Source organism: Triturus cristatus, chromosome 4_2 (assembly GCF_964204655.1).
Source record: "Triturus cristatus chromosome 4_2, aTriCri1.1, whole genome shotgun sequence".
NCBI lineage: Eukaryota > Metazoa > Chordata > Amphibia > Caudata > Salamandridae > Triturus > Triturus cristatus.
In genome coordinates, this window is record NC_140586.1 from 265134195 (window position 1) to 265150895 (window position 16701).

At 40.4% G+C, this 16701-nt stretch overlaps 1 protein-coding gene across 2 annotated transcripts in view; it reads left to right on the forward strand.

Annotated features, from left to right (window-relative positions):
• The window catches only part of ABCA4 (ATP binding cassette subfamily A member 4), a 1118748-nt gene that overhangs the window by 593727 nt on the left and 508320 nt on the right, over positions 1 to 16701 (forward strand). For both annotated transcript variants that reach the window (XM_085601480.1, XM_085601481.1), the window contains exons 21-22: positions 1525 to 1702; positions 6995 to 7126. In XM_085601480.1, the coding sequence (XP_085457606.1) occupies positions 1525 to 1702; positions 6995 to 7126 (310 nt within the window). The remainder of the gene's footprint in view (positions 1 to 1524; positions 1703 to 6994; positions 7127 to 16701) is intronic.

The following is a 16701-nucleotide window of genomic DNA, read 5'->3' on the forward strand; positions in this document are numbered from 1 at the left end:
AGGATGTTTAGCGTTGTTACCGAGACTCGAACCCGGTTCCCCCAGGTCTGGGTTGAGCGCCCTAACCGTTAGGCCAACTCCTCTGCCCTTTTGCATGTTGATTGATTTACAGGTTGAATCTCAATATTACTTGTTTTGGGTGAATAACATTCAGCCCCACTTTGCTCTGACTAGGTTGTGCTTGGGCACAGTACATCACCTAATTGCCTCGCCTGAAATGAAGGTACGACTGCTGGATACGATCCCTTGTCCCTGCAATGGACGGTCTCAGCAAAGCACACAACACTTTTTATTATTATTTAGTGATTTTTATGAGGATCTAAGAAGAAATTATCTTAAACCAATTCTTCTTGCACAGAATATTAGAGATCACAAAATTGCACTAAGCTATCTGTTTGCCCTTGAAGACCCCTCTGTATGTTTTAATGTTGCACTTTTGTTTATAAGGGGGTCGTACACCTCAGGAAACGTAATATATGCTAAACCTTAATACGAGGGAAGACACGGCTGTTTTTGAATTGCATGTTTTTATTCTTACCAGTGCATTTTATGTTTTATATTTGTTGATGATATACTGTATTGCTATTTTATGGCTGTTTTTAGCTGTGACAAATAAAGTTTTTGAATCAAATCAAATTGACTTGTTGCACACAACTTGATAGAAATCTGCTCATGGTTATCTTTTGTGATATTGTTGCACCCGAGTGAGGATGGCATGGCAGCCCAATGCCCTCTGGGAGTTGCAGTCGTGGTTCACTTTAATTGAACCAGTTGGACTACAAATGCCAGATTACTGTGGCTTGAAAGAACTGAAAGACCAAGACTGAAACATTGTATCTTGATGGCAAGAAGAGACCTGTTAGCACCAGTCTGTAGCCGCTAGCTTTCCTCTGACATAAGTGAGCGTTTTAGCACTTGAGGTACTGGCCTGCTGAATCATCTAGCAGGAGCTAAGAGCAGCAGTTGGGACCCCTGCCATGCTCCTTGCACCCCCTGTGGCTTTGCAATCCAACCTGACAACTGTACTTTGAAAAACTAGTCTGTCTTTAGCTTTTACTAGTTTAAGTAGCTGGTTATTTGTGCAGCTCATTTATCCATGAGGACTATTTAAAAATAAAGCCCAGGGGTGCACTAAGGGGCAAGCATACGATATTTGTCTGGCACCACTTCCTGGGAAGGTAGTTTACCTAAAATTATAAAACCTCTGTCCATCCAGAAGAAGGAAGTTTGGTATAACTCATAACTTGTTGAATTGCAATAGCATGTAACTATAAATCTGTATTTTTACTAGATGTTCGATTCGTCAATACGCTCATCTCTCACTCATTTATCCATTTGCTAAAACCTCCACCACATTCATTTCATTCAGCTTTAGTCATGCAACCAATTATCCAACACACATCTCTATCCTCCAAGCTGGCATTCAACATACAACTCTACTCCCAGCAAAATAGCACTACAAAAGTCATTTAAATTTTTTCTCCTGTTTTTCCTTTAACCTCTTTCATGTTGTGTTTTTTTAAGCAAACCCATTTTTCGAGCCGGAGCCACCGGGTATGATTGCTGGAGTCCGGGTTCAAGACCTGGTGAAAGTTTTCCCGAACACCTACAAGCCAGCTGTGGATAGAATGAACATCACGTTCTATGAGGGCCAGATCACGGCCTTCCTCGGTCACAATGGAGCGGGAAAGACAACAACCTTGTATGTACTCCTACTTCTCATATCTATCTTTATTTACTACCCAGGTGGAATTTTAGTTGACCAATTGCTAATGGTTTTTGTTAGGTGCAGTTGCATCATGGGCATTTTTAGGCCTTGGCATCATTCACATTTGGCGTAAAAGGAAATCCCACTACTTAAAAAAGAATATAGATGAAACTAAAAAGCACCATTAGACACCATTAGCCAGTTCCAAAAGAGCCTCTGGAATGTTCTCCCTAACATCAGAATATAGCCAAAAATTCAAGTGCCAACAACTGTATTCACTAGTACAAAGCCAACAGATTTTTGGGCAGTGGTTCAGTGCAGAAATGAGATAGTCTCAAAACCTCAGAGGATTTTGGGTGCGGTGTTCACGCATAGTCATGAAACATTGTTCTCTGGAGTCAACTTGGGAATGACCATACCATCGCAGGTCACTGGACTATACGCATACGCTACTCATTGATTAATTTTGTACAGCACTGACGAGGAGGCATCGTACACATGCATAGTCCTCCATTGAGCTCATAAAGAAAGCAACAAGCCGTAGAAAAGTAGTTTGTTGGCTAATTAGAATGATGCTGCCATTTTGCAAGGATACATGTCACAACCCTATCATACCCTTACTGGGAATGTGTCAATTGTCCAGTCAACGCTTGAGTGCACATTAGTTTTATATGCATATGTACGTAGAGCATACAGTGCACCTTATAAAAAGAAAATCACACATTTATTTACTTAGTTATTGAATTTATTATAGTGGTTTTACTCAAAGCACTGTATACAAATAATAATGCAAAACAAATATCGAACAGTTTTGTACTGTTATTATTTTAAGTAGCGTTTTGATTGAAAGTGCTACAATAAATGTAATAAATAAATAAATGCTTGATTTGATAAGGTATATTTTACACTGTGCACATATATGAATGCATATTAATATATGTGTGGTATGTACTTTACTTTTGACTGGAAAATTCACTCATTTCCATTGAGCACATTTATGTTTTAAGTGTTTTTGTCTTTGCAAAGCAGAAGTGAATCTTGAGTTGATGCATCAGTCAACATTTTAAAATGAATGCTTGAATTCATACATATTCAGTTATACTTGATGTGCAAAACCTGCATTGAGAATGGAAAGATTGCTCTAACACGCGACACACTCTTATGGTATCGTCCTTTGTATATGGGCCTCATCAAGTTAATATCAGCGATGATGTATTCAAACCGAATGCATTTCTTTGTAAAGCATTAAAGAAAGTGTTCCCTGGTGATGGAACAGGTATAGTTTAGCTATTCAAATATAGGCCATCTCTTGTAACATCTGAAAATAAGATTTTAAAGTAAGTTTCTTATTGTAAATCTACATATATGTTCCACAAATGAAAGGGTAGTTGAGCTCTTAAGTGATGCAAAGGGACAGCATTTTAAGTAAAGGGTGGTGGGTTAAGATTGGTTGGTACATTTTAAAGTCCTCTTATCTACGAGTAAAATCTGTTGTGTACATTTGTTGAACATGGTAAGTCTCAGAGATGGGAAACATCGTTTACATCGCATGTGATACATCGCATGCCGTTACAAAGCGATCGTTACAACGACCGCGTTGTTACATCGCAAACCATTACAACCCAAGTCGTTACGCCGACTTGCTGTAGGGGGCAGAAGGTGTTGGATTTAAAATTCAACACCTTCCCTACCGTTGCACAGACTGGAATTGGAATAATAAATTATGATATTCCAAAATCCAGCGTGCCCCCTACAGCAAGTCGTTGTAACGACTTGCGTTGTAATGGTATGCGATGTAACAATGCGGTTGTTGTAACAACTGTGTTGTAATGGCATGCGATGTATAGCGGAGGGGTAAAAATTACTATTCCCACTCCAGTAAGTGCAACAGTAGGGAAACTGTTGGTAGTGGGGGGGGGGTTGTAATAATTACTATTCCAACTCCAGGGAGTGCAACAGTAGGGAAAGTGTAGTTGAGCTCTTAAGTGACGCAAATGGACAACATTTTAAATAAAGGGTGGTGGGTTAAGATTGGTTGGTACATTTTAAAGTGCTGTTATCTACGAGTAAAATCTTTTGTGTGCATTTGTTGAACGTGGTAAGTGTCAGAGATGGGAAACATCGTTTACATTTTATTCAGCATTTGTGCATATAGCAAGATTAAAAACAAATTAAAAATATTTATACAGAGAGAGAGAAGTCGACGCAGAGTTTCGGTGGTTGAGTGATCTTTCACCTTCTTCAGGACAATCTTCTAAACAACAGAAACAATCATCATTCATTATTGTTTTCATGTGATACTGACACCAAACATATACAACAATCTATGAATACTAACAAAATTGGCAGTTGTTTAAAATCTTTTCTAGGAAAACAATGATTATTTAAAGCATTATTAACAAAAAACATTATTATCAAAGAACATACCCAAATACAAAATGCAGCCCCCAGCACATACATAATACGACACTCGATTCCTAGTGAACATTTATATACTTATCATGCATGTATCTTAATAACAGTGCCTGATCAACACATATAATCAAAACACATACCTAATAAACTTTTATAGCTAGTTTTTCTATCCCTTGACCTTCCCTTGAAGCAATTTTCTTTTTTTGCTATACGGGATTTGAGGATGTTCAACTTATAAATACCTTTATACATGGAGGAAAAACCATATATGAGGATGAGTTTTCTGCTATAATGGTCACTTCCAAAACCACATAGTTTTGTGTGTATGAATAAATATTGGTTATGATTATCTTAAAATAAAAGCCAAACTATGTTGATTTTGTTCATTCGTGCCACCGTACTGATATGGAGATTAGAGCTTCTATAATAATAATGAAAGACATTACTCTTTTCATATATGAACGTGTTATTGAAAATTAATTTCACCAAATGGGAATTAGCTTACCGTTACTCTAGGTTAATTTGCACATTACGATGAAGAATAGAAGGTATGACGATTTTCGTTCACTTACTGTTGATCAAAATAGTTTTGCTTAAAAAGAGTGTTGGGGCAAAAAAATGTTTATTAATCATCTTTATCTCTTTTTAATACCATTCGTTAGGTCACCCCCAGGTTAAATGCATGGGTTACACCTTGAGAATACTGAGAATAGATTTAATCAAGTCCTAGTACTTTGGTTTATTAATAATCTATGAATCTCAACCCAGAGTAACGGTAAGCTAATTCCCATTTGGTGAACTTAATTTTCAATAACACATTCATATATGAAAAGAGTAATGTTTTTCATAACATGCAACAGGGCCATAGTACAAACACTTGATGATGCACTGCTCTTTAAGCAACACATGTTGGCCACCTTTCTTTCATATTTGAAAATATAGTTGATTTACTCATCTGCTCATTATGTAAACACAGCAAAAAATGCAATGTGCTTCTGCTGTGGTGCAAAACCTTATTTTAATCTCCTAATACAGAAACAGCAAATGGAGACAATTGGTTTGCTATATTTTTTTGTATCAGCACAACGTGCATGTCATATAGTCCCGGAAGACATTGCTTTCTAGACTGTTAAAGATACTCAATCCGAAAGTACTTAAGAGCAGTGTTCCCTGCCTGCCTGCCTCCCCAGACCAACTGGCTTTTTTAAGTCTGTGTTCACCAAGACCTTTTGATCTTATAAGGGTTTTCAGCCAGATTTCGTCCATTATTCTGTGGTTGTGCTATTCACTTTGTATTTCCATACACTCCAGCATGCATCAAGGGGCAATGTGCCAGCCCACTCCAGCCATTGGTGGGTTTCACTGAGTTGTGGCTTGCTGCCCTTTCACAAAGAGCACATCAGCACACAAAGTAGTTCCCTTCAGTTCCAGGTAGTACTACAGCAGTGGTGTTTACAAAATCGTCTTACTTTGGAGTCCGCGAAAGAAATGTAAAGTGAATTTTGTTCCAATCTTGTTGGGGTACATGGTGTGTGAATGGAAAGTCTGTAGGATTTCATTTTTTTGTAACCCACAACATCGTGTCTGTATCTGTAAATGAACTTTACGCATTCAGCAGTTAGGAAAGCAAACAAATTGGGCACCTTTTTTTGTAATTCTGATGTGTGATTAAAACACAGGGGCAGATTTACAATAACTGGTGCATCCCTTCATATCAGCAGGGATGCGCCAGTTATTTTGCGTCACGGCAGACACCTCTTGCGCCACCATGGATGCGCCGCATTTACAATGCGGCGCTCCAAGGGGCAAGATTAGACAGATGCGTGACGCATCTGCTGCCGTAAAGGTGACGCATTGCTGGAGTTGCGTCGCAAGCGCGACACAGCTCCAGCAAGGCTCCAGCAAGGCTCGGGGTGCCTCTGTGCCTAACATGCTGCGTCAATCCTTACGCTTGCTTCAAGCAGGCGCAGGGTTTTGACGCAGCATGGCCGTAAAAGTGACTGATTGAAATCTTGTAGATTTCACTCAGCCACTTTTAGGAGGTGTTCCTGCGCCGGAATGCCCCCCCCTGCGCCGGAACGCCCACATGTGGCGCAGGGCTTTACAACGTGACGCATCTCCTTAGATGCGTCACGTTGTAAATACCCCGCAGCATGGCGCTGGCTTTGCGCCACCGCTGCGTCACAAAAGTGACTCAATGGCGGCGCAAAGATGGCGTACGGGGCTTGTAAATCTGCCCCACAGAATTTACTAGGATCAAAAAAAATCAAGACACTTCATTTGGTGAGGCGCAAATGATAAACATTCACTGAACCCTGATTTCCACACGTTGTCGTTTGTACGAAATATAGTTTTATCAGGAAAACTGTCTGGGCAACTTTTGTGCCTATTTTTTATGGAAAATGTGCTGTCTGTCAATGACATCGTGCTCTCACACGATTGCCGGCCTCATGTCCATGAAAGCTAGGTGAGTCTCGAACGTGTATCATTCTAAAAAGTGGGTCGTGGTTCTAACAAGTTTGGAAGCACTGCTTCAGAGTTCCCAGCAATTCCTCTTGTGCATCCACCTGCGCACCTACGTCAGATAAATTCGAAAAGATGGTCTGCTTTACTTCCACGTGCGATGCTTAGAAATTTCTGAATGCCACAAGGTCCCATGACGAGTAATAGGGACGAGACCGGTGTGTCACCTTTGCTTTGTTGACACACAACCAGAACCTGCACACAACATGGAAATACAATCAAACTGTTTTAGATATACTTTGGAGGCGCATTTGTGCCATCTAGTGGCTAAGTGGAAGAATGCCTGTTTTTGTAAAAATGTTAGATGGCTAATTGCATATTTCTTTCATTGTATTTTGTTGTGTCTAGATCGATCATAACGGGCCTGTATCCGCCCTCATCTGGCACAGTATTCGTCCGCGGCAGAGATATCCAAAGCCACATGGACATTATCCGGCAGAGCCTGGGAATGTGTCCGCAGCACAATGTACTCTTCCACCAGTAAGTGCTCTCCCAATCCTTGTTCTGGATAATTAGCCAGCTTTTTAAATGATTTTTTTCTCCTTAATATCCCCAAATCTATTGTTCCTCCTACTAGAATAATGTCAAGTTTTCATAAATTGCTAAGTAAAAAAATACAATCACAACAAATGAAGCAAGAGTGGGACGACCTGCATTGCACCGGTGACTGAGCAATTTTGCACTGGTGCTTGGGACATTTGGCGCCAGCATTATCAAGCAGTGGCGGCTAGCAGGGAACGGGGATGGTGGGGGGGAGGGGCGGAGGGTTAAAGAAAACTAAGAAAAAATAAAAATAAACACTTACCTTTAAAACAGCCGCCATCTCCCCAGTCGCATTCCCGCTCTTCTTGGGAGTTCCAAACCGGGAAGACCCCAGACTCTCCATAGCTAATCACAACACTGCAATGCAGCATTGTGATTGGTCTGAGCGCCATGGTTCGACGCTCAGACGGGGACAGGGACCCTGTGCATGTTCCTTACCAGTCTGTGCATTACAGCCTGGTGGGGCGTGGAAAAGATGCAAAGTGTGAATGACTGTTTGGCCGGCCCGAGACTGCCGGCCAAGCAGTCATGTGCACTTGGAGTGCACAAACACCTCCTCCCTCTACGACCCCAGCCCCGCCCTGCCCTACCCCAGCCCAGTAGCAACGAAAAACAAAATGATAATAAGAAGGTTATTATCGTTTTTTTTCCCTCTATTTTTTCTGCTCTGCGAGCAGTGGGGATATGAGAGGAAAATACAGTTTACTTTGAGGAATCGCTCGACAGGCAGTATGGAAGAGGACGTCTTTGTCGAGATTAGAGCCTAAAAATAAAATTTCTTTTGTTATGGAATCGTGTGGGGGTCATTTATTTTTGATTTTTCAAAAATACACTGCAGCTTTGAGAGTTTGCTTTTAAAAACCAAACACATGTTAAAAGTTTGATGAATTTTCGTCAATTTGGTTGTTTGTTAGATTGAACCTTCTGAATACAGAATCAATATTATCAAACGACTGCTACTATGTTATAATTCTGCGACGTATGCACTGCCACAACAATGCCAATTGAAGTGTTCTTCTTTGTAAAACCAATAAAATATATTTTAAAAAAAAAACGTTCATCAATTTGGCAGTACCATCCATCAAACTTGTTAACACTTTTACAGGAACCGCCATGACAGTGGTTCCTGTCAATGACTTGATATGACTGCAGGTCCGACAGACATCGCTAAATGCAGAGGACAGTTACTCCATCAGGGCTCCAGAGTATTTTACGCTGTCACCTTAATGTAGTACAGACTGAGCTCCACACTCTAGATTAGGCGTTAAATCTCTTTGAACAAATGAATTGATTAATATAAAAGCAATTTGGCATTCCTAATTCTATTTTTTTTTTTTAAATCTCTAAATTCCCAATGTAGGTGAACAAGCAGCTTTTCACATGTTTCCTTCTGTTTTCCAATTACCCCCACTTCAAATGTTTTAAAAATTAGTCCAGCTCAAATTGAGCATAAAATGTAAGCACCACCTTTTTGTACAAGGAGCACACTTGATTTCAAAAGGGCATTTGTTTTAGAGTATACATCAAATATATTTTAGTTATCATTTATTTAAATGTTTTGTAACACTCAACATCACTCCTTGACTGTCGCTTGATTGCAAGGAGGCGCTACATGAATTGACAGTAAGGAGCTTCTGTGTGTCCAAGGCTAGTTGGCACTGGTATCCCATGCACATGGAAATCAAACATTCCTGTAGATTTCATGAAGTTACCAGAGGGTACTGCAGTGGTATAATATTATGGTTATTATGCTTATGCTTATGATGATGATTATTATTATGATTGTTATGATTATTATCATTATTATTATTATTATTATTATTATTATTATTATTATTATTATTATTATTAACACTAATAATAATAATAATACTCCGGATAATAATAATAGTAGTAATACTGCATAATAAAAAGGCATTTGTAAATAATGATATTAGTATCAATAGTAAATAGTTATGTATCTCACCCCACAAAGGAACGGCTTCTTGCTGCTTAAGTGCTGGATTATACAATTATCCAGAAATGGGACATGTTTTATCCGTTTAGGAAGCCTGAAAGGCTCAGTCGCCTTGCCATAATTCATACCTATGCCCTTCAGATTTCCTGGCTCCCTTCAACCTGCCAAGTGACCATATTGGCACCAGTATATACCATGTCAAATTATGCGACAGAATTAGAGTTCGGCAGAAAGGTTACTCCGTCACAAATGTTACGGATATCCCGTCCACCATATTAAAAGTGTATTTATACAACGGCACTTGTAATTCGGCGAACAGGATATCTATCGCCTTTGTGACGGAGTAACCACTCCACAAAACTCTAAATGAGGCCATAGATGCCTAAATATATATTCACTGGCCAGATTTAGAAACCCATTCATTTTAAGGAAGGGTAGTGAAAGTTGCTTCCTTATTTTAATCTAGTTGTGGAGTTAGAGTTTGCAACTGACTTCAGCCATCAGAAACAATTGCATTAATCCCACATCCGAGGGAGTTGGTAGATGCCTACTGAAATAATAGTCTTGTCTGACAGCTCCTTTGTTTCTTGATGAAAGTAATTGATATTCGTTTGTGGAGTGCATATATGACTACTATAGGCTCCTGTAAACTAGCCACTCCTTCAGCATCCTGCACCTTGCGCATCAGACTAAGAGTGCCCTCTTAATTCCCTAAGGGCTTGGCAATGGGGTTTAATGGCCCTACAGAAATTAGGAGTCCCAGAGGAGCCCACAAGCAGTGCTTAATTTGTAAATGAAGAAGTGACGGGCTCCAATGTTTTGTTCAGAAGTCCGCGGACTGTCCTATCAAATGTCGGGGCTACCGAATACCACGGCTGAGTAGTCTTGATTCCACCTTCATGTCTTTTTAATCCACTACCAGACACTCCCCAACCTTTTATCTCACTCTTGCAGGTTCTTTTTCATCCCACCTTTCTCCTGTTGTCACGGTCTTTCTGCTTTCTCTTCCTCTTTCTTTACCTCTTTTGAGTTTTTCTTTCTCTTTCTCTGGGTCAAACTCTGTTGCTGAAAAATAAGTCTCCAAAAAATGAGTGCCCAAAGAGTGGATTTCCAAGGGACCGGGGAGGGGAGTGTGGGGGGGGGGGGGGAGCATGGGGGCCTACCTCCAACCACAGGCTCAAATTAAGCAATGACCAAGGATCTTTTGCGTTTCACTTGAGAGGAGATGGAGTCTTCTGGTGAAATATCGGATGAACTAAAGGCATGTCCAGGAGAATCTGGCATGGTATTCATTCATTTCTCTGGACCATCAGGGTCTTACTTGTAATCGGATGGGTATACCCCACAGTTACTGGTACTCAAGTTCCGGTAACTCCAGAGGGAGAGGGGATCGCACTCAGAACTAGGCCGTTAATGTTGTATTAAAAGCATGTAGAAATGCATATTTCAACAATTCAATTGAAAGCACACACTGTACTGGATTAAAATGTCAATCGAGGAGAAGCAGGTAAGGCGAGTGAATGTAAGCCGACATGAAGGTGCACTTCAAAAGACTTAAATAAACAAAACACTTCTGCACCAGAAGTTGTTTCAACTAGCAGATAACTGTGCTGATACTTGTAGTAATGACAATATGAATATTTTCATTAGTGCCATCTTCATCATTTTTCATTTAAACTATGGCATTGGTTCGGCTCCAAGTGCTTGTTTTGTGCCAATTGTTGCAGGTACTGTACAACAACACTTATTTGTGTGGACCAGGACTTATTTTTCATCTGCAGACTTTGATCAAGAGCAATAGAGACACAGAGAGAAAAGGGAGAAAGAAGAAGAAAGTGATACATAGTAAAACAATGACACTGGGTACAGCAGGATTGAAAAATAACCTTTAATAGTGGCATTAAGAGGCAGGCAGTGAAGAGTGGTGGAAGAATGAGGCGTGAGGTGGAACCAAGACTAGACAGCCCTGGAATTCATTGCTTCACCCTGGCATTCAGCATAATCGGTGGCAGGTTTCTAAGGAAAACGAAGCCTCTGAACTTACTATTTTTGGTACAAATTAAGAATTGTTCCCTTTCTGCAGTTGGATTTTATAATATCCACAAGATCAGTTCCATCTACAATGCATTAGTACTGTCTCAGAGCATGGTAACTCTGTTGCAGTGATCACTCATGCTTCTGCCATGTCACATGATCTGGGATTCTCTCCCTCACACTACCTTCTATCTACTTACAGGGCACAGTTAGCCTGAGATGCTCTAGTAACATCCCTGACTCCAACCCTCCTTCCTGCCTATTGGCAAGGTAGATCATCATCAGTATGTGCATGTGCCACATTATTGTATACATTATGCAACAGTCGGAGGTTGTATCTTTTTCTTCTCCTTCCTCATTTACTCTGAACTGCTTTTCATTATAAAAACCAATAAAATTTATTGTACAAAAAAAGGAAAAATAAATATAATCACAAGTTTATTTGAAACATATTTTCCACCACCAACGTTGGTTTGGTTCATATTTCACAGTTAAATCTGAGTAGTTCAGTCGTGCTTTCTAGAGACCCCTACTCACATTTACCCAGAGACGTCTGGAGTGGGAAGTGTAAAATCTGCCGCAGCTGAGTAGGTATATCCTATGTCTTGGCTGTAGGTTTGTTCAGGCTTGAAGGATTATAGTTCCCCACATTGCTCAAAACCTTATCTCTTTTCCTTACAACTTCCTTCCACAATATCTGTCCACGACGACGTTGCGAATGTTGGAAAATTGCAGACATGCAATTACTATAAAAATTAGTAGATACGGCCTCCCAGCAATGGGTGGAAATGTTACCTTCATGACTGAGACACATGAGGTATTTAGAACAGAGGTATTCTATTCTTGGTTTAAATTCCCAAATGCAGATGCATGCACACATTTGTTTCGGGCTTACATTGAAGATGAGACTCCTGAAGAATACTCCAATTATGTGGACATAGAAGCCCCATTAACATACAAAGAACATATTACATATTAATTGGTTTAAAGACACCCTCACCCACACCACAGAAAATGTGAGACTCAGTCTGCTCAGCAGAGAAGGAGCAACCTGGCTGGTTCTAGCTGCTTACACACTGCATCCAGAGATTGATACATTGCAAGCAGCAGATTTACATACACTTTACAAAGACATATTAAAACTATACAGAAACCTTCCACAGTTCGTAATGCAAACACTTACAATTCAACCTATGAGGGCTGCTCAGGCTTGCCAACTTCAAATGACTTCGACAAGTAACAGCCTACAAAAGCTGCAAGCGATAATGGGAAGAATACCCTCTAAATGTGAGCAAATGCCATTCTCAATAGCACAGCTCGAAGCTGTGCTTTTCACCATACGGGTCCCCAGAAAAACACAGAATATTAACAATTTGCTTGCCAATGTGGATAGCTCCCCCGATAGAGGATTGTACCACTTGAGGTGCAGTATTTGCTGCCGTTTATACCAGAAATCATAGTACCCTCTCAATAGCAGTAACACCAGATGGATTGAAACAAATACAGAATGAGTATAGGGCAGAAACTGCCCTGGAATTGGGGATGACAATGATAGGCAATTTTGCCTAGGTATTAACAATTATGTTAGGTAACATAAAAGGGGAGGCAGCAAGGGTGGCTATACGCCAATGCCTGAGGGAAGTTACTCCTGCGCAACAGGAGTGAGAATTGCCTAAGATTATCAAAGAAACCTATTCTTCGCTGAGATAACTTGGGCGCTAGACCTGGGAAACCACAATTAACGAGCGATCCTGATGAACAGGATAACTCAAAGCAAGCACCCGATTCTTCTAAAAAGAAATGAGATAACAAACAATCAAAAAATAATAAGCAGAATGCATCACAATCACGGGGTGGGCCTCCTCGACTAGATCCCTCTGGTAGAAAATGCAATCTTAGAAACCGTGACAATATTAAAAATATTAAAAAACCTGACAGGTATCAGGATACTGATACACGGTCCTCTCGTTCCTTTCAGGGTTCATCAAAAAACTCGGAGAGGGAAGGACGGTCAGAACACAGATCAGAAAAGCGAGGCAAGCCAAGAGAAACACATCGCACTTCAGACTACATTATCAAACAAGAATATAAACCCAAACTAAACCTCAATTTAAAAAGAAGCAGATAGCAGCCTTAAAATAAGAAATGCCCAGGCTACTGATGTCCCTACTACTGAATGGGGAATGGGCTCTGACAATGATAGACAGCTAAGCAGAAGTAACAATAACTTGCCAGAACCTGATGGAATTTCTGGTGACAGCAGCATTGAATGAGCATATCTAGGTGGAGACACCGGATACAAGAGTAAGTGTCCCACATCGTTTATACGAAATTACACTCTAAATGGAGGGAAATATACCCAGGAAAGAAAAAGGTCTCTTTTGTGAGAACCTGACATGTGGATACGATATCCTTGGTTGAAAAAGATTGGCCGCCTGAGTTCATTATGGAGTGCTCTTCAGGGGGAAGATGTAATTTTACCAGCTTTCTCTGACCTTGCTCCAGAGTCACTAAAACATTCATACTCGCAGGAGTGGGCATTATTATCGCTAGCTCCCGCACTGTACCACAATCATGTAGGGTGGGATGCTGAGTCACCTCACCATAAAATCCTATTAAAGTCTACTCCGACTCCACAGAGGCAATACCCAATAAAACATGACACAAAGAAGCAAGTCAGGGAGATCTTAGATCAACTAGAGTACCAAGGTGTGATTGAAAATTGCACCTCTTCCATGAATAATCCTTTGTTTCCCGTAATGAAACCCGACAATTCATACCATCTAGTTTTAGACTACAGGCATTTGAACTCATGAACACGAATATTTGCAGTACAAAATGCACACAGTGCCGCATTAATGAATAACATTGTGTGGAAGAAATACAAAACAACACTAGATATCTCAAATGGATTCTTCTGCCCAAATATAGCACCTGGAAGCAGATATTTGACAGCATTCTCTCCCTCGGCTCTCAGCGCTAATTCTGTAGACTGCCCCAAGGGTATACGAATAACCCCGGGTTGTACTCAGCAAGAGTAACAGAATTACTTCAAAATTGTGATGAGGAGGAATTGTCCTATGTAGATGATAGTTATCTGATGGACAATGCGTTATTGGATCACTTGCACAGGGTGAACAACATAATCTTGGGGTTTGCCACTGTGGGTTACACATTTTAAAATTTAAAAAATCTAAAATTGCCCACCTCAATGTCCTATTTTGGGATATTAGCCATCAAGTGGAGGGAAAAGCGTGGCAGCTAATCTTTTAAAAAAATTCAAAGACTCTGAAAAGTTTAAAATCCATTTAGGATTTCTAAATTTTGACAGAACATACATTTTGGATTACGCATAAAGAGTTAAACCTTTCTGTGACCTAATTAGACCAGATTTCTCAGTCCAACATTGGACACAGGAACACACAGAAATTCTCTGTTCTGTACAAGCTGACATGATAGTTTCCAAACACTTACACACACGGGTAAACACCACTAATTTCATGATCTATGTAGTCGCGGGTCAGTCAGGGTACGCTTTCCGCACCTTCAATGAAGGCGAAATGGTACCAATAGCATACAAATCACATTTGTATATGAACGCTTAAATGTGTTTTGCATCCACTGAAAAAATACTGACAGCAGTACAAACTGCTGTAGTGAGAGAAAGAGCACTAGCACAGGGGAAACGCATAATTGTTGTGAATCCGGTACCAACCTTAGAGGCTGTTACCAAAGCAAGCGTTCCAAACGCAAACGCACTGCATCTGTGATGGATACAATGGGCTAATTCTCACTACAACAGATGTAGACTACAAATTTTATTCTACATTTAAAATACAAGCATTCCTGCAGTACGAACACGAATATCATCTCCCGAATGAAATAATGCCTCTAAATAAGTATGAATTCATCATTTATACAGATGAATCTACCCTGCCTGCTGTAGGAAGTAAACAGCAATATAGTGCATCATATGCGATTGTGAAGGGACACATGCGGGATGGTAAGTTCCACCCGAGCAATACACAGACACAGTCTCTAGGAGATTGCGCGCCACAGCTGGCAGAACTAAAAGCCCTGATACTAATACGGATCGGGAGTTCCCCACACTCATTGTGTGCGATTCGTTTACTGTCTCCAGTCACACAATGAATATCTTCACTATTGGGGCCAGAGTGGGTTTAGAGATTTCAAAAGGTTGCACAATAAAACACAAGTTGCTTTGGGAAGTGGCAGAGCTTAAAATGTCTGCCACGGGCTCATGTAATTCACACATTGAGTCATCAGCGAGTTGGCGTGCACGTTGAAGGAAATTCACTGCCTGATGAAGCCACCAAGGTGACAGTGCTAACTGCTGCCATGGCTGTAATCACTCGTTCTAGCATGAGCATAGACAAACAGATAATGATAGCTGTGAACGCTGCGCGCAACAGCTAAGCCTTACCAAAAGATTTTCCACTCATGTACTCCTACAAGTTAGATGTGCTAAATATTCCGTATGCTCAAATTCCAGGAGTGGGGGATAGAATAATACCAATCATGGATCCCAGATTAGGTTTAATTCTAGCTGCACATGAGGGTCTACGTTCAGCACACCAGGTATCACTGCAACTAATTCACTACTGAAGCAGCGTTTTTGGTGGCCAGGTCTCACTAAACAGACCATGGGTTATGTCCTTAAGTGCGACATCTGTCAGCAGATGAAATGTTCCACCATAGCTCATCCACCTCAAACACCACTACTGATATCAGACAGACCTCTTGCATGGGTCTATTTGGCCCACTGCTGCCCCTTACACTCTGACGGGGCTTACAAGTACATCTTGGTGGAAGTGGATGCATGCTCTAAATTCCTGTGGGTTTAGCCTCAGCGCTCGGCTGATGCCCGAACTGTAAAAATGACTTGCAAGGTTTCATAGGGAAATACGCAATTCGCAGATTACATTCCGACCCTGGCCCTGCATTTAGCTCAGCGTCTTACAAAGAAGCCATGGGATGTTTGGGTGTAGCATTGCGGTACTCCTCTCCGTATCATCTAGAGGGAATTTCGATAGTGGAGAGGAAGAACCGGGACTTAAAGCAATCCTTAACAGTGAGGGTATTAGGCTTGGGTGGCAGTTGGGTCAGTGTGCAGTTAGAATACCGAGTTGGAAATGTCGAACTACAGAAATATCGAGTCCTAAATATCGTGAGTCAGAAATATTGACAGCAAGAATATCGCGGTCATGAATATCGATTTTAAGGTAAGAAATATTGTTTTAAAAAAAATATAGAAGTCATTAATATCATTTGCAAAAATATAGTTGTTTAAAATATCGATTTTTTAATTAGTGTTATGTATTTTAGTATATATTTTAAATGTATGTGAGGTGTATTTTTTTGTATAAGAATTGTTTATGTTTTTAAGTATATGTGTTACATTTTTAGTAGTTATCAATTTTATTTTAATTAAATTTTGCGTTTTTTAGTTTCGTAGCGGGTTGTGGGTTTATAGGAGAATAGGGTGGGAAGTAATTTAAAT